General features: G+C 45.0%; 1 protein-coding gene across 2 annotated transcripts in view; it reads left to right on the forward strand.

The window, feature by feature from the left end:
* Positions 1-87: 87 nt before the first annotated feature.
* The window catches only part of FUT10 (fucosyltransferase 10), an 83,139-nt gene continuing 60,475 nt past the window's right edge, over positions 88-22,751 (forward strand). The window contains exons 1-4 of one of the 2 annotated variants that reach the window (XM_045995517.1): positions 88-165; positions 511-601; positions 14,320-14,669; positions 17,781-18,075. In XM_045995517.1, the coding sequence (XP_045851473.1) occupies positions 14,589-14,669; positions 17,781-18,075 (376 nt within the window). In that variant the 5' untranslated portion in view covers positions 88-165; positions 511-601; positions 14,320-14,588. Of the gene's footprint in view, positions 166-510; positions 602-5,591; positions 5,715-14,319; positions 14,670-17,780; positions 18,076-22,751 lie in introns of those variants that run through there. The other variant, XM_045995509.1, reaches the window with a different exon arrangement.

A 22,751-nucleotide genomic window follows, 5' to 3' on the forward strand; every position in this document is an offset into this window, starting at 1 on the left:
GCCTAGCCTCACCTATCGCGAGAGTTTTCACTTCTCGGGTTTGCTTAGCGCCTCTTGGCGGCGTAACTTTCGCGGACTCCTCGTCCACTGCCACGTCCCCTGCGCCTCCGCCAGCTCGCACCGCCTACGTCCGGTCCTGGGTCTCGCTCTGAGACTATAAACCCGGTGAGCGGCCCCCTGCCACTCCACCCTCCTAGGCGTGCCCTTGGCCTTAGCACGGTCTACGACTGCGTCTGAGGACTGGCTGGCCCACGCCGGCGGCGAGCCCTGTCCCGGGAAAGCGGGTCTCCCGCCCTTAAGCTCCTGGCGGCCGGGGCTGCGGGGCTCGAACTCGGTGCTTCTTCAGCTGAGTCCCTCGCTCCCGCACGCACTTCCCCTCACTTAACCCTGCAGACACTGTGGTTTGGTGTGGCATTGGATCTTGACCTTTGAAATTCATGGATTAGGTAATATTAAAAGCAGAAGAAATTTGGAGAATTAACAGAGTTGTCCCCCTTTTTCTTTTGACAGGAAAAAGAAGACGTTTAGGAGCTCGCACCGTTTTTCTAAAGAAAGGCCAGTTTCATACCAAGAGTAAAAAAGGCACAATCTCGGAATAAGGGTGGGCACTTAATTTGCATATCACATTATAAAATAATTAAATTTATCGTAAGTAATGTAATTTTGTTGCTTGCAGATAAATACCATGAATTAAAACCACCCGGCTGGAGGGGTGGCTGGGTGGTTCAGTCAGCGAGGCTGGGCTTAACTCATGTTAACTCAGGACTCAGGTCATGATCTCAGGGTCCTGGGATGCAGCCCCCTCTTGCTCACCAGGGAGCTGGCTTCAGTGTTCTCTTTCCCTTAACTTTCGCTTCTCCCCTCAGCTGGCTCTCTCCCCCTAAAAATAAATAAATAAATAAATCCTTAAAAAAAAAAAAAAAAAAAAACCCTTGGAAACCATTGATTTGGCCCTGGTTTTTGGAGCCAATTTTAGGTTACAAAAACCAACTGCTACTTAGCAAACTATCCCACTTGAAAAATGAGAGTATATGAGGACTGGAGGCGTGTTAATTGCATAGTTTACATTGCTTCATAAAAAATAATTGTGATGGGGCACCTGGGTTGCTCAGTGGGTTAAAGCCTCTGCTTTAGGCTCAGGTCATCATCCCAGGGTCCTGGGATCGAACCGCATCAGGCTCTCTGCTCAGCAGGGAGCCAACTTCCTCCTTTCTCTCTGTCTGTCTCTCCGCCTACTTGTGATCTCTGTCTGTCAAATAAATAAAATCTTTAAAAAAAAAATTGTGATCGTTCTCACTCACCTACTTGATACTTGCTTTCCCTGGTTTAACGATCTAGAGGGCAGTCATCACACATACACATGCCCTTTTATGTTAATAAAATCAAGTTTAGAATAATGTGGAAGAGGGGTGCCTGGCTGGCTTAATAGTAGAGCATGGGACTCTTGATCTCGAGGTAGTGAGTTCAGCCCTACCTTGGGCATAGAGATTACTTAAAAAGTAAGTAAAAAGATGAAGCTTCTTAAGAAATAATAAAGTGGAAGAAATCAAAAGCTCAACAATAATCACCACATGTACCACACCACACTCCCCAAATTGTTTTAAGTAGGGGAAGTGAAGTATTTTTCAGTTTGACTTAGAATAATACTCCTTCCCTGCTCACGGCCAACAGGTGAATCCAGTAAATAATTTTTTAAACCGATTTATTACTGACATATATTAGTTTCAGTAGTACAAAATAATGATCGATATATGTATATGCTGAGATGATCACTTCCGTGAGTCCAGTTAACATCTGTCACTATATAATTGCAATTTTTTTTCTAATGATAAGATTACTCTCTAAGCAACTTAAAAAAAAATTATTTACTTATTTATTTGCCAGAGAAAGCACAAGCAGAGGGAGCAGCAGGCAGAGGGAGAAGCAGGCTCTGCACCAAGGTGGAGCCAGGAGCCTGATGTGGGACTCAATCCCAGGACCCTGGAATCATGACCTCAGCTGAAGGCAGACACTTAACCGACTGAGCCACCCAGGCGTTGCTCTTAGCAACTTTCAAATATAGTACATACTTTCTTTTTTTAACTGTAATCACGATCTGCACATTAAATACCTATGACATTTAAAAAAAAGATTTTTAAAATTTATTTTAGAATGCACTCGTATGTGTGCATGCAAGAGAGAGAGAGAGAAGGGGGTGCAGGGGGAGGGGGAGAGAGAGAATCTCAAGCCCACTCAGCGCTGAGTTCGGAGCCCAGGGCTTGATCTTATGACCTTAACCCACTGAGCCACTCAGATGCTCCACTGTGACATTTTTGTAACTAGAAGGGTGTGCCTTTTGACTGCCTTCACCCACTTCCCCACTCCCCCAAACATTCTGTTCTCTATTTCTATGGGTTCTGTTGTCTTTCTGGTTTTATTTTTTATTTTTATTTTTATTTTTTTTTAAGATTTTATTTATTTATTTGACAGAGAGAGATCACAAGTAGGCAGAGAGGCAGGCAGAGAGAGAATGAGAGGGAAGCAGGCTCCTCGTGGAGCAGAGAGCCCGATGCGGGACTCGATCCCAGGACCCTGAGATCATGACCTGAGCCAAAGGCAGCGGCTTAAACCACTGAGCCACCCAGGCGCCCTCTGGTTTTATTTTTTAAAAGATTTATTTATGTATTTGAGTGCAGAGGTAAAGAATCTTGAAGCAGACTCCCTGCTGAGTGTGGACCCCCAAGGTGGGGCTCAGTTCGGGGCTGGACCTCATGATCCAGAGATCATGACCTGAGCTGAAACCAAGATTAAGACACTTAAGTGACTGAGCCATGCCGGGTGCCCCTGTTTTTGTTTTTTAATTTTTATTCTACATGGGAGTGAGATCATATGGTATTTGTCCTTTCTGTCTGACTTCGTTCACTTAGCATAATGCCTCTAGGTCCATCACAACACAAATGGCAAGATTCCATTTTTAAAAATTAAAAAAAAAAGATTTTATTTATTTATCTGACAGAGATCACAAGTAAGCAGAGAGGCAGGCAGGGGTGGGGGGAAGCAGACTTCCCGCGGAGCAGAGAGCCCGATGTGGATGTGGGGCTCGATCCCAGGACCCTGAGATCATGACCTCAGCTGAAGGCAGAGGCTCAACCCACTGAGCCACCCAGGCGCCCCAAGATTCCATTTTTAATGACTGAATAATATTCCATTTTTCTTACCACACATCAATTGATAAACATTTAGGTTCTTACCATATCTTTGGGTGTTGTAAATAATGCTGCAATGAATGTGTGGGCGCATGCCATTAACCCTTCAAACAACATGGGTTTGAATTGTGTAGATCCACTTATATGTGAATTTTTTTTTTTCAATAAATAAAGTATGGTACTGTAAAAGTATTTTTTTCCTTAGGGTTTTTAACATTTTTCCCCTAGCTTAGTTTATAGTAAGAATACAGTAGATGATGCACATGCCAACTATGTAACGGGGTGGAGGGTTGGTGTGCCCCTAACTCTCGCATTGTTCAAAAGTCAACTGTATATCTTTTTTTGGAGTTAATATTTTCTTCAGATAAATACAAAGAAGTGGAATTACTGGGTCATAGGGCAGTACTATTTTTTTTTTTATTTTTTGAGGAACCTCCACACTGTTTACCATAGTGGCTGAACCAGTTTGCATTCCCACCAGTAGTGCACAGGGTGTCTTTTTCCTTCACATCCTAACCAACACTTGTGGTTTCTTGTCTTTTTGATTCTGGTCTTTCTGACTGGTGTGGGGTGATGTCTCATTGTAGTTTTGATTTTTATTTCCCGAGCGATCAGTGATGTTGAACATTTTTTTCATGTGTCCCAACATTTTTTCATGTTGGCCATCTGGATGTCTCCTTTGGAAAACTTGTCTATTCAGGTTCTCTGCCCGTTTTTTAATTGGATTGTTTGTTTTTTGGTATTGAGATGCATACGTTCTTTATATATTTTGGATATTAACCCCTTTTTGGACATACCATTTGCAAATACGTTCTGCATTTACTAGGTTCCCTTTTTGTTTTGTTGATGATTTCCTTTGATAGGCAAAGCTTTTTATTTTGATGTTGTCCCAGTCGTTTATTTTCTGCTTTTGTTTCTCTTGCCTCGGGAAATGTGTCCAAAAATGTTTTGCTAAGGGCAATGTCCAAGAGATCGGGGCTTATGTTTTCTTTCAGGAGTTTTATGGTTTTGGGTCTCATATTTAGGTCTTCAATGCATTTCGAGTTTCTTTTTGTGTATGATGTAAGAAAGTGGTCCATCATCATTGTTTTGTATGTAGCTGTCCAGTTTCCCCAACACCATATATTGATACAACTGTCTTTGCCCCATGTTATATTCTTGCCTCCTTTGTCATAAATTAATTGACCATATAGGAGTGGGGTTTATTTCTGGGCTTCCTATCCTGTTCCATTGATCTACATGGCTATTTTTATGCTAATACCATACTGTTTTGATTACAGTAGCTCTTATATCTTGAAATCTGGGATTGTGATACCTCCAGTTTTGTTCTTCTCAAGATTGCTTCGGCTACTCCAGGTCTTTTGTGCTTCCACACGAATTTTGGGTTGGATGGATGTAGTAATATATGATTGTTGTGTTAATCTGCATTTCTCTGATGACTAAAGAAGTTGAGCATCTTTTCACATACTTACTGGCCAGATTCTTCTTTGATGAAGTGCTGTGTAAGTCTCTGGTCCCTTCCTTCCTAGAGGAGATTTTTATTAATTTGCTTTTTCCATTCTTTCTTACCACATTATGGGCATTCTTGGCTATATCCTTTGGATATGAATTCTTTCTTAAATCTATTGCTAATATTTTCTACTCTGGCTTGTTCTCCCTTCTATCAATAGTGTCGTTGATGAACAGAATCTACTTTCAATGATACCAATTTATCAATCTTTTCCTTTGTGTTTGGTGTTCCTTGAAGTTGACACCATTATTATCAACCTGTTTTTACAGAGAAGCTAATTGAGATTCTTGACACTGGAACTTCCGAGGCCAGGACTACAGTGCGGCAGGCCTAGCGCAGCGATGACTCCGGTTCCTGCGAGTATGCCCCACTCATAACATGGCTCAGTCGCTGTCTCCTCATATTTTGAGCTCTGATGCCTCACTTGCCTCAACCTAGCCCTGGCCCTACCAAGGTCTTGAATTACCTCCCCACATGTATCACCACTCTGCAGGCTAGAGCAAAATAATTCTAATTGGGTTCTTCGAGTTTGGAATTCAGGAGCTTGAACTAAGTTTTATTTCATTGGCAAATGGTCATCCTGCTCCAGCTACGAAACGGTACCTGATGAAGGGTACTGAGGTCCCCGATTACCGTGTTCTCAGTTTTCCTGAATAGGTGACTGAATTTGCTTCAGTCCTAGCAGAGTCTGAGACGCAGACAGTGTCCCATGACTTACTTAGGAGAATTTCAGGAGCCTCCTAGGAACTTTCAAGAAGTGTGGTCACTCGAGAGTGTGGGGAGGGTCAGATGCTCCCGGAACACACCCCCCCCCCCCCCCCCCCCAGCTCTCTGGGTGCTAAGCTGGGCGCCGGCGAAAACCTGGATTAAGGATCGCTGGGCCTGGGCGCGCGGAGTGTTATCCCGCCCTTTCCCGAACCGCCTTTCCGAGTCTTCGCCCAGCTCAGGCAGGGCGCAAACTGAAAGTGGAAAACCGCGGGGCTGCCGGCCGCCTAGCGAGCCTCCTACCCACGGACGAGGTGAGTGGGAGGCTCTGGGTCTTTTCTGTCTGGAGTGATACTTGGTGGGGACTAGGTCTCCACGGCGAGAAACCGAAGGAGACTTCCTGGGGCGCACGGAAGCTGGGAAGCTGCCCGCCTGACTCCCAGCCGCAGGACACCTCCTCTTTGTGCCCAGAAGGGAGTGTGTGTCCGAGAAAGACGGAGTTGTGCGCTGAAAAAGAAGCCAAGTGTGTTTGGGGAAACCTTGGGCAGCGCTTTCCAGAGACACCGCTTGAGATTTAAACCCATCAGGGACTGGAAAAGCACAGGTGGGAGGCGGGGGACGAGCCGGTGCCCCCGCAGCAGGCGGGAAAGGCCCGCGGGTCACCGCCGCCGGCCACTGGGGGATTGCACGTCCCTCCCCTCTGCCACGATCTTCCCAGCCCGGCCAGCTCCAGAACATCACTCTGCCATGGTGTGTGGCGAATTGCATCCTTCTTCCCCACATCCTCTCTGAGAATCACTTGTTGCTGGAATGCTGTTGCTGAAGCTGTAGCGATTCTGACCGCCCAGCCATAGCGGGCGATGCGTATTTGGTGAAGAAAATGCCCCGCGGGGAGCCCCCTGAACGGCAGGTTTTCTTTATCCATACGCAGTCCATTTCTTCGTTATTCTTGCACCCGAGTAGAGCTCACTTTGTGTAAGATGTAGAAATAACATCGATGTGAGTTTCATTTTCTGGGCATCTTTTAATGATTCTTAAATATGTAGCAAATGTCACGCAAAATGACTGTTTTCCTTAACATCACAGCTCCCAACAGACTGCCCTCTAATCTCTGCCACGTCTCCCTAAAACCCGTGCGGTGACTTGGCTGGTTAATTTCATTTGCGGAGTGCATATGCTCTGGCTAGGTACAGGGCAAGTTGGTCTTCAGAACCTCATTCGCCTTGCATGCCCTTCCTTTCCTCAACAGGGGACAACCAGAAGCTCATGACCAATCTTGGGCTTGCTCGTGATGTCACACTACAACTAGGGCATTGTTTCTGGTCCATCCCGTGGTCTCTCAAAGGGAGGGCTTTCAGTTGGGTCCCGGCTATGGCTATCCGCATTGAATAAGCAACCCAGGTATTTGCACACCGAAGTGGCAGACCCACCGTTCTAGAAGCACCCTCACCTCAATTTCAGAACTTTTTCTTCTTCCCTGCAAGCCACAGGCAATGTCCTAGCGTCAGAGGTTCATTAACATCTGCTCCATTTTTGAAACTGCTGTAGTAACTCTTCCTTTGCCGGCTTCCTGCTAGATGGCAGTGTGTAACAGTGAATTAAACTCACAGCCCTAACTGTTACAGTTATTATGGCTCATCTTTTATTCTTCATTAAAAAAAAAAACTGTTTATCCTACAAACAGTACATTAAAAAAATTAAAACTAGGATTAAATATAGAAAATAAACAAGAACATAGTTTGGACAAACAGTAATGTTATTTGCCTATGTGTTAAGTGTTGCTCAGATGCAGACTTTTCCAACCCATGTTTAAATGCTTTCTAAATGTGGAATGTAAAGTGTTGATTTCCGTGGGAATGCAATACCTAATTCAATTACCGGCATTTTCCCATAAACATTATACTGTTTCCGAACATGCATTGTTGAATGTTAAAAATATATACATATATGAGTCTGTCTTTATATATGTGTTTAAAATGTTTAAAGTGTTTTAAAATGTTTATTTCTTGGAGAATAAAATTTGAGTTTTCAAAAGTTAGTGCGGAATTACTAAAAAGGAGAATGAAGATAAAGTAACCCTAAACTTTTATATGATATATTCCTTTATATTTACAGAACTCTTGGTTTATAATGACTCAGATGGTCTTGATCAATGTCTCTTTACTGGACCGGTCTTTCTTCTATGGAGAGTTTTTGCTCCTGGGCAGTATTTGTGGGATCAGAGAGCTTCATTTTGGAACCCCAGGAGATCCGCTGGTCCAGCCCTTGGTCTTTGGGCACATGAAGTGTTAGCTCCACTGTGTTGGTGTTATCCAGCATGTGCCTCACTCATGATTACTTAAGTGGTCAAAGCAGATGAGGGATTTCTTTTCTTTCTTTCTTCCTTTCTTTTAAAGATTTTATTTATTTATTCGACAGACAGAGCTCACAAGTAGGCAGAGAGGCAGGCAGAGAGAGAGGAGGGAGCAGGCTCCCGGCTGAGCAGAGAGCCGGATGCGGGTCTCCGCTCCATCCCAGGACCCTGGGATCATGACCTGAGCCAAAGGCAGAAGCTTTAACCCACTGAGCCAACTAGGTGCCCCTTAATGAGGGATTTCAATTCAGAGCTTTTGCCAGGTAGGAAGATTGTTACATCGTAGCCAAAAAACTCTTCTTGGAGAAAGAACAGTTACTAAGAAGACCTTACAAGGAGAAAGATGAGAAAGTCTTGCCCTTCAGGAGCTGGCTAAGTTCTTGGTGTGATACAGAATCTTCACAGTTTTGTGCCGTCACCTCCATTAAAAAAAAATCTATTCCCTTTGAATGCTTCTATTTGGGGCTGCATATCAGTCTTTTCTGTTTTTTGCTTTTTGGGGGCGTCTGAAATGTTTTAATTTAGTTTCTGCATTAAGTAGCACCACTAAATGAAGTTATATAATTACTGCATAATTTGAATGCTTCAGCATGTCCAGAATTTAAGCGTTAAGAATGGCATCACCTTTGGTTCTACAATAGAAATGTGAAGGTCTCAGGCTGCAAATTCTCCCCGGCTCCCCCTCCTTAATTACCAGCCTGGCCTCATGTGACTGCCAATATCCCTTTATCTCTCCTTACTTATCTGTCTCACCTGAAATGTGTGCTTGGTAGAAGAGGATGGCCTTCTCAGAGATCTGCAACCCTAAGCACTCTAGTAAAAATAAACGCTTAACAAAATACGAAGTCTTTTTTAAAAGAATGAGGAAAACGAGAACCAATAAATGTCAATAAAGAAAATTGGATGAGGGGCGCCTGGGTGGCTCAGTGGGTTAAAGCCTCTGCCTTCGGCTCAGGTCATGATCCCGGGGTCCTGGGATTGAGCCCGCATTGGGCTCTCTGCTCAGCAGGGAGCCTGCTTCCCCCTCTCTCTCTGCCTGCCTCTCTGCCTACTTGTGATCTCTGTCTGTCAAATAAATAAATAAAATCTTAAAAAAAAAAAAAAGAAAATTACATGAAAGTGGAAACGAACCACCATGCCATGTTCACCAGGTGTCCAAAGAACAGGTGCAGGTACTAAGGAAGTCTTCAGAAAATTAAGTATGTCAGCTTTTTAGTGTTCAACTAGTGTTTTATATATATCCAATAAAGCAGCTTTAGAAAAGTTCCCGAAATCTGCCGGCTTCCTGCATTCTTTCTGCTGCTGTGATAGAAACAAGCACGATATGGACCTAGATCTCCCAACTTGGCACTGGGAGGGGTAAGGCTGGCCAAAGCAGGGGGCCTGGAGAGTCTAGAATGGCTGGGATAGTGAAGGTGGTGTGGTTGTGCTAGGCAGGGGTTAGGGCACAGAACAGGAAGCTACAGTCCAGCAATAGTCGGAACAAAGGCTGTGCCTGGCGGAAGCTGGAGAAATAGGGCAAGGCCCAGGGAATCTTGTTCTTGGAGCTAATACATTTGATCTTTATCTTGAGATCTGTGGGAAGCCACTGATGGATTGTAATCAGAGGAGAGAGATCGCATTTACATCCCAGAAACAACCCTACAGCCAAGTGTCGAGTGGAAGGAGTCAGACTGGTAGGAACGCCAGTTGTCAGGTTTTGGAAAAACCAAATAGGAATGAAAGAGGAGTGTTGATGAGGATAAGTAGCTGAAGGGAATGGCTGAAAAGCTTCTGGAGAGTTGTCCAAAGCCCTCAGACCTTCCCACCTGCCTGCCATCATCTGTCTTTCTCAGGACAGCCATATTTAAGGGTTGTTGTGAGGATTTACACATAATAAAATGAAACGTACTTTGGGAGAGTCAAGCCTACTTGAGGGATTGCACCTGAGTGGGTATAATTTAAACTTGGTAATTAGATACAGTCCTTTTAAAGATGCTCCCTGGTCTAACCTTAAGTTCTCTTTATTTTTTTTTTTAAGATTTTGCTTATTCGTTTATTTGAGAGAGAGTGAGAGAAAGCAGGAGAGGGGAGAAGGTCAGAGGGAGAAGCAGGCTCCCCACGGAGCTGGGAGCCTGATGCGGGACGTGATCGGAGGACTCTGGGATCATGACCTGAGCTGAAGGCAGTGGCTTAACCAACTGAGCCACCCAGGTGTCCCTTAAGCTCTCTTTAGACAGTCAGTTGCTTATTAACTCCATCGATGCACCAGTGACTAGAGGAGAGATGATCAAAGGAGTCTTCCCAGGGCTCCCAGCCCTGGCCTTACCTCTTTCCCCTGCCATGGGGACAGGGAGGGAGAGGCAGAAACACATGAAGTATCAGGGTCAGAAAACCCCATGCGTCTCCCAGAGTTACCTTCTCATTTTATACTTAGGGCAGAAGTCATCTTCTGTGTCCCATTTCTGAGTCCCTTAACCCATACCTTGGACTGGCACTGCAAGGCTGAAATTTGAAGCTGGCATCCTCAGACTGCTAATTTGCTCTAAGATCCCTTCTCTGTCCATTTTAATTCAAAACAAAGTGGAGAAAGTTCAAATTACTTTAGGGTGAAGGTCTTGCTGGTTTTGATGGACTAGCGCCTGCAGGAGTGTGGGCTGGTCACACTCAGCTTCAGACCCCGCTCTGGGCAGCAGATGGCCGGCCCCAGGCAGTGCACACGAGCCGAAAAATGCATTTCAGAAGCTCAGCTCTAGGGTGGAGAGGGTTGGTTAGCGAGCGTCCGTTTCAGATGTTACCTACCATGCTTGTCTGAACAGGCACATATTGCTTCATCCGGGAAAGGAGTGTTCTGGGGCACCCTCTTGGTGGACTCCGAGGTTCACCCTGCAGGCAGTGGTGAAACAGGAGGGAGCTTTCCTCCTGGAGTCCCATTGCATGGCGCTTACTGACTTTCGCCATGCTCTCTGCAAGCCCATCTGTCCCACCAGTGGGGGGACTGGTGACTGGATGACAAGCTCCTTGGTAATTGATACCATAAATTAGATTGATGTGCCCCGAGGTCTGGTTGATGGCTGCATGCTATAAATCGTAATACCGTCTATACTAACCTAGGCTCTGTTCTTTAGAATAGTAGCAGGCGTTTACCACAGCTCGGTGCCTGAGACTTCACTATACCTCTGGCTTTGGGAGTATAACTAAATTGTAATTCTTTGGATAAAATCAATGTGTAACTTTAAATTCCTGTGTCATAGTTCGTACGGTCATGTAAAGACTCAAAATGGCCCTACCTAGGAAGGACGCTAGGGCAGCATTGTGATAGCTGTAAAAATACCCCAAACTAGGTCCTCCTCATTTTCACCCTATCTTTTGTTTTCCTTTATTGCTGGCCCTCTTGGACTCCTAACAAGTGGTCACTATTTCCCCCATCTCTTTCCTTTCCCATGAGTCTGGAGACAAGCGACCTGATTTCTAGACCCACTTCAACCTATAAAAGCTATGATCTTGGGCAAAGCATTTAAACTTGCTGAGGCTCAGTTTCCTTATTTGTGGGAACTGAGAATAAAACCTGCCTCGCTTACTTTACAAGGTGGCTATCCGTAAGATTGAGTGGAGTGATACATCGTAAAATCTTCTGAAGATGATAGAGTTTTATACCCACTTAAGGTGGTAATCATTCATTACCTAATCTGGGTTACATTAATTATAGCTATAATAAATTGCTTTTGCATATAAAACAGAAATTGGATCATCTTCCTGTAAAGCAAGGGAAAGAAATAATGACAATTAACGTTTATTCTGTACTGTGATGAAACTGAAGCTTAGAAAGATTTAGTAACTTGTCCAAATTTATATTCTATGTAAATGACAGAGCCAGGATCGAAACCCTAAGTGCCAGCTCCGCATTTTAGGTAGTTTAGAGTTACTAGCATCACCTAAGTAGAAGGGAAGGCAGTTTTCGGGTTCTTACAGATTTTTTAAATTTTTTTCTCTGGTTATACTAGCTCACTGAGAGCGATTATAGGCAGATTTTTCTCTGGTGAAGGCACATAATCTGTGTTAGTATTATTGGGTGTGAATTTTATAGTCTTAAGTGTCAAAAATATAAAAGAATGCATGAACCTCAGAGTCTGACTTGTTTCTGGTTGTCGTACTTTCCAAAGTTGTAGTGTTGGGTAAGTTAATTTACTTTCTTCAAATTGGGTTTTCTCATCCTTAAAAATGAGGACAGCAATTTTTTCTTCATAGAGCTGTGAGAGGATTGAATGATCTTATGCATGCTGAGCACTTAGGAAGGGCCTCGCTTACAAGAGGTCACTCAACAAATATATTAGTGATCTCCTTTTCTTTGGCAAAGGGAGTGTTTCTCCTTTTGAAGTTCCAGTGGCTGAGGCAGCAACATACCTTATATGAATTCAGCTTTGTTTTACACTTTAAAGTATAATAAAAATGATAATGAATGTTTAAAAATAAGTTAGCCAGTAATTATTGGACATTTATGTGCCACACTCTGAAACAAATGTTTTAGTACTCTTATCTCATATATAATTCTCAATAACTTTCTGATTAGGCACCCTTATTATCTACATTTTGGAAATTGAGTTTTTTTTAAAGATTTAAATAAAATCTTTAAAAATAAATAAATTAAGATTTTTTATTTATTTTTAAATATTTTATTTATTTATTTGACACAGAGAGAGCACGGGTGAGCACAAGCAGGGGGAATAGCAGGCAGAGGGAGAGGGAGAAGCAGGTTCCCCCAAAGAGCAGGGGATGTGGGACTCTCCCAGGATCCTGGGATCATGACCTGAGCTAAAGGCAGATGCTTAACCAACTGAGCCCCCCAGGTGCCCGAGATTTTGAGAGGATGGTTAGACCAGCTGGGGAGTTGAGATTTGAATCCCGGCAGGCTGAGTCTAGAGCTGTTCTCTTAGTTACTGTGGGTTGCAGAAGTTTCATGGGGAAAAGAGGAAAAACCCACCATCGGTGATTTCTGAAACCAAGATTCATTTTTTTGCCGAGGGACTTACCCTGGACTTAAAAGTAAATCAGGGTAGATGCAAGAGAGGAGAGTCCACCTTAAAGGCTGATGTTTTTCACCAGAATTCCACATCATTTTTATATTTCTAATTATATCCTTGATGCTGTATCTGGGAAATGTACAATCAGATCTTAGAACCAGATGTTTGGGGTATTGTAAAGCAGCTTCAGGAATGTTGATCTTTGGGACGCCTGGGTGGCTCAGTGGGTTAAAGCCTCTGCCTTTGGCTCAGGTGATGATCTCAGGGTCCTGGGATCGAGGCCCGCATCGGGCTCTCTGCTCAACAGGGAGCCTGCTCCCCCCCCCCCGCCTCTCTGCCTACTTGTGATCTCTCTCTCTCTCTGTCAAATAAACAAATATAATCTTAAAAAAAAAAAAAAAGGAATGTTGATCCTTGCTCTGTTCTGAAACTCCACCGGGTCATTTGACCAAGACATTGGCTGCACAGAGCCTTAGGAATAAAAAGAGCATTCTTTGGAGCTGTTTGGTTCATTTTTAAATCTTTTTGAAAAAATCATGTATTTCAGACAGATGGAAATCTTATTTCAGAACTTCCAGAGAATCATATTGTTCATGCAACCCACTGCTTTGTTACTCTTGCCACAGAAGACTGAACAAATGCATCAGAATTCCTTCTCTTGTGGTGGAAGAAGTTGTTTTCCTCAGGGAAAGTTTGGGTCAGCTGATCATGATTTATTTTCAAACCAAGCCTGAAACTTTTATTTATTTTCTCCCTAATTTTTATAGGTGTGGGTGTGTAATCTTGGTAATTTTTTTTGTCTTTTTTATTTTTAGAGAGAGAGCTGATGCACGGGGGAGGTAGAGGAAGAGAGAGAATCTTTTTTTAAAAAAGATTTTATTTATTTATTTATTTAACAGAGAGAGAGAGAGAGAGAGAGAGCGAGCGCGCGCACAAGTAGGCACAGCAGCAGGCAGAGGGAGAGGGAGAAGCAGGGTCCCTGCTGAGCAGGGAGCCCCATGCAGGGCTTAATCCCAGGACCCTTGGATCATGACCTGAGCTGAAGGCAGATGCCTAACCGACTGAGCCACCCAGGTGTCATGGAAGAGAGAGAATCTTAAGCAAACTCTGCGCTCAGCACGGAGCCCAACCCAGGGCTTGGTCTCATAGCCCTGAGATCATGACCTGAGTGGAAACCAAGAGTCAGAAGCTTATTCACCCTAGCCTGAGCTAATTTCTATCATGGTAATTTCTATTCCACTTTTCTACTCCTTTGAAGCCTAAGCAGAATAAAGTGACTACGTGTATGTGACTTGTGGAATTCAGTCTTCTGATGGCAGAGAAAATTAAGTGGAAACAGAATTTTGGACTCAGGACCTAATTGCCACAGCCCTCTAAGGGGATGTGTGACCTTGGCCAAGTCGCTTTACCTCCCTGATTTTGGTTTCCTTATCCAGGAGTGAGGTATCTGGGATCTCGAAGGTTCCTTTTAGTTTTAAATTGTGAGGTTTCTATGTGATAACCCTGAAAGACTAACGTGTATTAAATCTTCTGCACTATGGCTACAAAATTTTTCGTTTGTTACAGAATTTTTGGATGCCTTCTGGTTTGAAGACTCCAGCTGCTCTGATGATAGCTTAAGAAGACTGCATGCTGTTCCCTCTCAGTGCCAAGCCAGGCCTGCGCAGAACTTCGGATCTCAGTCCTTCATGGAGACCAGGTCCCAGCAGGAATGACAGTGGAAGAAATTGGCACCCAGATGGTTCCTCTGCGTGAAGCTGTCTTGGGCTGTGGGCCGGCTCGAGAACACATGGTCACCAGGCTAGCCCTCTGTCAGTCACCCAGGGCCGGGCAGCATGGTGTGGATTCAGAGGAGGAAGCTTTTGGCATCTTGCCTATGCATCATGGCCACCGTCTTTCTGCTCGTCACACTCCAGGTAGCAAGAATTTCGGTTGCTTGGTTTCGATTCCTGAGCCATTCTGCCGTGCCCGCCCTCCAGCCACCCCTGTTCTCTCCAAGTTCTCTCCAACTTTACTTTTCGCTTAATCTCTCAGAATTGGGGGGGTTCTCTGTCTAAGGCAGGGGAAATACTTTTTTTGTCAATAGATAAAACTGAGGTTTTAGTGAGTGGGTGTGTCAGGTAGAAACATAATCCGTGAGTACGAGGTCAACTCGTGACTCTTGTAGGGTCCTGGTTCTAGAAGAAGAGAAAGTAGAGCTCCATCTGTCTTACTGGGTCAAATTTAGATGGCTTTCTCAAAGCCCCCTATCGCGATGACTTCTGAAAGATGGCATTCTTGAAGAAGCCGTGTGTATTCTAAGAATAAGGTCATCCATTCTGTGGAACACAAGCATCCGTGTTAATACATTTGCCATTCTTGACATATCGCTCAACCAAGGACTGAATGTGGGTGGTTTTTTGTTTTGTTTCTTTAAGGTTTTATTTATTTATCAGAGAGAGGGCATGAGCAGAGGGACAAGCAGGCTCCCTGCTGAGCAGAGAGCCTGATGTGGGACTTGATCCCAGGACCCTGAGATCATGACCTGAGCCAAAGGCAGACGCTTAACCCACTGAGCCTCCCAGGCGCCCCTGAATGTCGGTGTTTGAACCGCAACATTTTCTAGTCTCCTCATCTATTACATTTAGTCGGTGATTCTGAAGTTCATTACTGATTTCCAATTTAAATAAAAATGACACAGTGATGGAAAAAGTATAGATATGAATCCACATATAGTGTAGACCCATTCAAGCACCAGCTGCCCAACTGGACATTCCAAACACTTTTAAAGATTACTTATGGATGTGCACAGTTCAGGTGTGGGGTTGATGGAAACAGAGGTGTTCTCTGAGCTTTTTCCCTCTCAATCAAGATTGAATGAGATAATGCATATAAAAGCACTTTGGCAGACGGGCTGGCGCTGGACTTCTACCCTCTTCTGCTGCCAGATCAGGATCCTGGCTGGAGGAAATACTTGACTCCCCCCCTCGTCTGTCTTGTGGGCATCCAGGACCTGCTTGTGCAGGAGGGGCTGGAGTTCTCTACTCCCTGTGGGAAGTTACGAGAGCTTTGATCCTACTAGACAATTACTTTGGCACCTTTTCCAGTTATGAGGAATGGCTGTGTCAAAGCTAAGCACTTTTCTTATTTTTTTTTTAAAGATTTTGTTTTATTTATTTGGCAGAGAGAGAGAAAGATCACAAGGAGGCAGAGAGGCAGGCAGAGGGGGAGGGGGAAGCAGGCTCCCCGCCAAGCAGAGAGTCTGGCTGCGGGGCTCGATCTTAGGACCCTGAGATCATGACCTGAGGTGAAGGCAGAGACTTAACCCACTGAGCCACCCAGGCTCCCCTTTTTTCTTCTTTCTTAAGGTTTTTTTTTTTTTTTTTTTTAATGTATTTGAGAGAGCCAGAGAGAGAATGAGCAGGGGGAGAGGCAGAGGGAGAAGCAGACTCCCCTCTGAGCAAGGAGCCCATCTCAGGGCTCCATCTCAGGACCCCAGGATCATGTCCTGAGCCGAAGGCTGACGTTTAGGTGACTGAGCCATGCAGGGGTCCCTGAGAGCTTTTCTTTTGATGTCACAAAACATTGCCATGTTTTTGATATGCCTGTCATTTCTGAGCTTCCGTCACTTGTGGGGAACCACTGTCCCTCTGTGTCTGCTCTGCCTGCCCTGCCCTCTAGACTCCTGTTACCGATGGCCTAGCTGTCCAGTGACCCAGACCGTCTTGAAAGAAATAAATGTGGTTTTACAGGGAGGGGAGCCCAGTATTTGTAGTAGACGTCACTTGGTGCCACAGTAGAAATTATTAGAAATAGAAGACCTGTGTTAGGACTTCTTTAACTGTAATAAAAAGAAACCAGTTGGCAATTTATGATGAATTCTCCCTAGAATGCAGGCTCAGGTAAGAGCCAGATAATAACCTGACCCTCATGGGGTGTTTAAGAGAGAAAACTATTGGGGTGCCTGGGTGGCTCAGTGGTTAAGCCTCTGCCTTTGGCTCAGGTCATGATCCCAGGGTCCTGGGATCAAGCCCTGGGTTGGGCTCTGCTCAGTGGGGAGCCTGCTTCCCCCTCTCTCTCTCTGTCAAAAGATCTCTGTCAAGAGATCTACTTGTGATCTCTCTCTCTGTGTGTCAAATAAATAAATAAATTCTTAAAAAAAAAAGATAGAAACCTATTTCCGCGTACTCTATATGCCTATGAAATGCAGAAATGTAGCTAGCATGTGTTTATTAGAAGGAAGCGCGCTTGTTGGTAGACGTTTTGTCAGCACCCCAGTCTCTGGAACTTGTGGGTATGTAAATTTACATGGCAGAAGGGCCCTTGCAGATGAGATTAAGGTGAGACACTTCCAGATGAGGAGATTATCCAGAATTATCCATGTGAGCCCAGTGTCCTCACATGAGTCTTTAGGAGCTAAGAGTCTTCCATGGCTGTGGTCAGACAGAGATGTGACAAAGGAATAAGCATCAGAGGGAGGCAACATTGCTGGGCTTGATGATGGAGAAGATGCAGCGAGCCAAGAGTGATGTGTGGCTCAAAAAGTAGGGAAGCAAGAAATTGCCTTCTCCAGAGCTTCCAGAGAAGACTGTGGTCCTGCTGACACCTTGCTTTTAGCCTAGTGAGACCAGGGTCAGCCTTCTCACCTCCAGAACTAGGCAATAATAAATGCGTTGGTTACTTTCTTCTTGTTTCTTTTTTTAAAAATTTATTTATCCAGTTTAGAGAGACAGCAGTGGGAGAGCCGGAGGGAGAAAGAATCTCAAGCAGACTCCTCACTGAGTGCGGAGCCCGATGTGGGGCTCGATCCCATGATCCCGAGATCAGGACCCTGAGATCATGACCCCAGTGGAAATCAAGAGTTGGACACTCAACCAAGTGAGCCACCCAGACGCCCCAATAAGTGTGATGTTTTCTATTGCTGAGTTCATGGTAATTTGTTCTAGCTGCAGTAGAAAACTAATACTCGGCTTCATCATCAAGATGAACGGGGGCATGCAAGAGGCAACGAGACAGTCTGATTCTGTAACACGTGTCTTCTCTTTCAGGTCGTGGTCGAGCTGGGAAAATTTGAAAGGAAGAAGTTTAAAACTTCCAGTTTGCGAAATGGACAGGCACAAGTGGAAGAGGAGCCTGCAGATCTCTATCCGTTCCCTGGCAGAGAAGCACGGATCTTGACTAGGAAAACCCAACGGGACACTGAGAGCTACCCCATCATGCTTTGGTGGTCCCCACTGACCGGGGAGACCGGAAGGCTCGGCCAGTGCGGGGCAGATGCGTGTTTCTTCACCATCAACAGAACCTTCCTACATCATCCCATGACCAAAGCCTTCCTCTTCTATGGTAAGTGGGGCATTTGCCTGTCTCCTATCGCCTGCTGACATCCTACTGACTTTCTGCTTGCCTCCCAAGGAAGAGAAGGTGGCGCTCCCCTTGGACACTCTGTGACACGCCTGACGTCCTTTGCACTTGCTCCGTGTAAGGCCTGAGCATTTAGCAGGTGCGATAAATAAACAAGCTTGACCAACATAAAGGTGGTTGGCCGGCTGCTTGGCAGTTCTGGAGGAGAAGGGATGTTTCCTCTCACCCTTTCACAATTAGACACTGTGCTTACCGAATTTGGTATTTAGAGAACTGGGTATTGATTCTGTTGTTGGGATCCATTCAGAATGTCACCTGTGATAACAGCCAGGCGATTTTGATCGCCATAACAAGTATTTAATTGGACATTAGCTAAGCACAGTGTTCTTTTATTTCGTTAGATTAATCAGCAATAAAAGTAAAACTATTGCTCGGCTTCGGCTGAACAATATCGAGAGTAAGTGGTGTCCATCACTTCTTGAGGCTGATTATATGTCCTGCTGGGATTGGGGGCAGCCAGACCCAGCGAGGGGAATTAGCAAACTGCTGGCAGTAGCGGGAGATTCAGAGCTCCCGGGTGAGGAGTGGAGGGGCAAAGTGGCACAGATGAGCAGACTCGACCGAATACAGGCAAGGTCGATCAGCTGGGAAGTCAATGAAGCCAATCTGCTTTAGAGTGGTGTGGATGTGTATCTGTATTTGTGTGTGTGTGTGTGTGTGTCTATGTGTGTGAGAGAGAGAGAGAGAAAGGAGAGAGAGAGGGAGACTTCACACTCTTCCTCTAGAGACAGGTCTGGAGTCTCTGCCTGAAACCAGTAGGAGAGTCTGGTCTCCCCTTGCTGTAGGCGAGAAGCAGCCATCACATCGCTGCTGTACCCCCTTGCCAACTGCAGCTGTTGATTTTAATAGGGAGACGTTTCTTTGAGAGTATCTGGGGCTACTCAGGGCAAACAGGCTACAGGGCAAGGGTCGTCTTAGTATATGACGTGGCTCACTGAGACAGCATAATGATGTCAGCACTGAATACTAATCTGCCTAAAATGATGCAACTTTTGGGGAAGGCTACAGGGATGAGAAATTGAGTGTGGCGGGCAGGAGTGAGGGAGAGTTATACATATCTACTGTAGGAAGAATCAATATATACTGTTGAAAACTAAAAGTCAAGAAGTAAATCTAAGTCTGTTTTTTGGGAATACTGGAGGTCTGTCTGCATGTATGACACGTTAAAAAGTTTCATTTAGGGGTTCCTGGGTGGCTCAGTCAATTGGGCGTCTGCCTTTGGCTTGGTCATGATCCTGGAGTCTGGGGGGTCGAGCCCCCCCCATTAGGCTCCCTGCTCAGTGGGAGAGTTTGCTTCTTCCTCTCCCGTGGCCTCTTTCCTTGCTCGTGCTTGGTCTCTTTCACTTACTCTCTCTTTCTCAAATAAATAAAATTTTAAAAAAGGTAAGTCTTGTTTAAAAGGCCACCACTGTGATATGACCACTTTGGATAGTGGTCTGGCAATATCCGGTCAATGGAAATTCATACCAGATCTTCCCACTGCGAGGTATGAAGCCTCACGGAACATCACACACGCACATGGATTGCTTACAGTAGCTTTGTTTGTCCTAAGTAAGGTTCTTTGTTTTTTAAGATTTTATTTATTTGACAGAAAGAGACACACAGCAAGAGAGGGGAACACAAGTAGGGGGAATGGGAGAGGGAGAAGCAGGCTCCCCAGGGAGCCCGATGCAGGGCTCAATCCCAGGACCCTGGGACCATGACCTGAGTGGAAGGCAGAGGCTTAATGACTGAGCCACCCAGGCGCCCCCTAAGTAAGGTTCTTAAAATCGCCTAAATGTCCAACAAGAGAAAAATGGTCAAATGAAGTGTGATATATAGAAATTCAATGTGACACTATGCAACAGTGGAAATGGACGCCTAATGCTAATAGGACCTCGGAAACCATGTAAGAGGAAAAGCAAGTTAGAGAGCTATGACAGAAAGTTAATCCATCCGGTCTCCCCGAGATTCCTGACCTGCTCCGGTATCGAGTGCTTGCCTTTTTTGCTGGGTACACAGGTCCTGTGCTGACTCCCCGTTGTTCTGGGGGTTCCCTATGCCTTATTCTTGTGTTGGCTTCCCTTCTCCTCCTCCTTAGCCTCCTCCTTCCCCTCCCCCGCCTCTTCCCCCTCTTAAAAAAGATTTATTTTTTAGAGGACATGCGGGAAAGGTTGGGGGGGTGAGAGAGAGGATCCCAAGCAGACTCCCCACTGAGTGGGGCTCAGTCTCATGACCCTGAGATCAGAACCTGAGCAGAAATCAAGAATCCGACACTTAACCGGCTGAGCCCCACAGGCACCCCTCCTGTTTCTTTTAGGACTTATTTTTCTCTTTCTTGGTTTATATTTTTGCTTCAGCGTGTTCTGAAGATAAGTTTTCAGAGACTTTGTATGTGTGAAAATGTGTTCCTTTTGCTCTTACCTTCATTCATGGTTTGGCTTAGCACAGAATTCTAGGTAAGAAATGCTTTTCTTTCTGAAATTTTTTTTAAAGATTTTATTTATTTATTTGACAGAGAGAGAATCACAAGTAGGCAGAGAGGCAGGCAGAGAGAGGGGGAAGCAGGTTCCCTGCTGAGCAGAGAGCCCGATGTGGGGCTCAATGTGGGGCTCAGTGCAGGGCTCAATCCCAGGACCCTGAAATCATGACCTGAGGCGCCGAAGGCAGAGGCTTAACCCACTGAGCCACCCAGGCGCCCCTTCTTTCTGAATTTGAAAGACATTTTCCCACTGTCTTTTAGCTTCTGCTGTTGTTGCTTGGGAAGCCAAAGCTATTTTGATTCCTCCTCCTTTGTATTCTGTTCCCCTCTCCCTTCTCTGGAAAAATATAGAATATTCTCTTTTCACTGGTTTCAAAACTTAGTATGATGCTTTGCTGTGGGCCTATTTTCCTTTTACTGAGGTGGGTACTAAAATATTGGATTGCCAGGAAGCCTACAAAACAGTATTTAGCTCAGTGACCTCTCCAGGACTCACAGATGTACAGGTTCATGCACTTAATTTATGAGCACACCAAGACTTGATTCTTCTCTCCAGGATGGACTCACCTCCAATCCAGTTTCCAGGAGATGGATGCATCAACAGAAATGCTTCTGGCTTAATCTTCCTCTCTCAGGTTTTGTTACTCTCCAGCTCCGGAAACCATCTATGACTCTCATTGAGAGCTAAATTATGCCATTTTTACTATCCTGGACTATTTACTATCCTGGCACTCAAGGCTCTGAAATCTGAATCCAGCCTGTCTTCTAAACTTAACCACTGGGATTCTATCCACTAAACCCTAGGTTCAAAAATCAAACTGCGATAGTTGCCATTTTAGGCAGAAACCACAAATGCACTAATTCACTGCCACTGTTTACGTGGTTTCTGAGTCCTACATTGTCCTTTCTATACTTGTCCTGTCAGAGACTCTCCCAAGTACCCACCATTTCTTTGGAAACATGGATGAATAATGGAGCGTCTGATGTCACAGATTATTATCTTGAGACAAAGACATTACCCGACCGTGCTGCAGTTCTAAGTGGCAAATACCCCGCAGCAGAAGTGTCAGTAAATCTCGTGGAATTTCAAAGAAGGGAGAGAGAATGTATGACCGGAGGGGTCAGGAAAGGCTTTATAAGACCTCCTTCATGAAACAGGAGAAATTCGAAATGTTGAGAGAAAACGGAATTGGATTGTGTTGAGATTGGAGGACACTTCGTGAATGTGGGACGGCGTGAATGTGAGCAAAGAAGCGGGAAGTGATGGGGAGTATCTGAGGTACAACAAGGCTGTAGCATAGTTCTGGGTGAGAGAGAAGTGGAGATTGAATGGTACATTGGGACCAGAACGTTGGAGAACCTTGAACGTTGGCTTTAGATTTTGGATCACTTTGGAGAATGGTCTCAGGGAGCCCCTGAGAATTGAATGGCCTTTTAAAAACCAACTCAGATATTAACACCTGTGAACCCTTCCGGATTCCCTCCCATCAGAGGCATCAGAGGCACCAAGTGCAATGCCAATCCTGAGGAATAAAGAAGAAAAATAAGGTAACGAAGGCATTTCGTTTTGTTCTGTATGATCTTCTCTTCTTTCATGGAGTGGAAAGTTCTGGATGATAGGGCAGCATCAGTTCATCTCTGTACCTCCTCCACCCCTTACGTCTAGCGCCTTTCCATGGTGGGTCCTCAGGTAATCTTCAAAGAGAGCTCAAGCCAAAAAGGATGCAGGGTCTAAACTTCTCATCCACGTGATGAGACTGAGGCTATGAAAGGTGAGGGATGCCCCGAGATGTCACCGGGGTCAGCAGCGGAGTGGGACTCAGAGCCGACGTGCCCTGACGCCCGACCCATCCGTCACTATCGTCAGCACCACATTTGAATGTGCGCTCATGAGTACAATTAGATCTGGATATTTGGATTTGGGAATTACTTAAGATGTATGCTTCTTAACTGGCAGAATTAGAGAGTCGGTTCATTAAGAAGGTCTGTTGAGCAAGGCAGAATGAAGACACCACACGTTTCTGTCTGAGGGCTCCACAAACTCTAATTAAGTAGGTCACTCACAACTGCACATGGGACCCTGCTGCGGCAGGATTGAAAAAGAGAAAGCAGGGAAATGATGCAGGTGTCAAGAGCT

This window comes from Meles meles, chromosome 2 (assembly GCF_922984935.1).
Source record: "Meles meles chromosome 2, mMelMel3.1 paternal haplotype, whole genome shotgun sequence".
NCBI lineage: Eukaryota > Metazoa > Chordata > Mammalia > Carnivora > Mustelidae > Meles > Meles meles.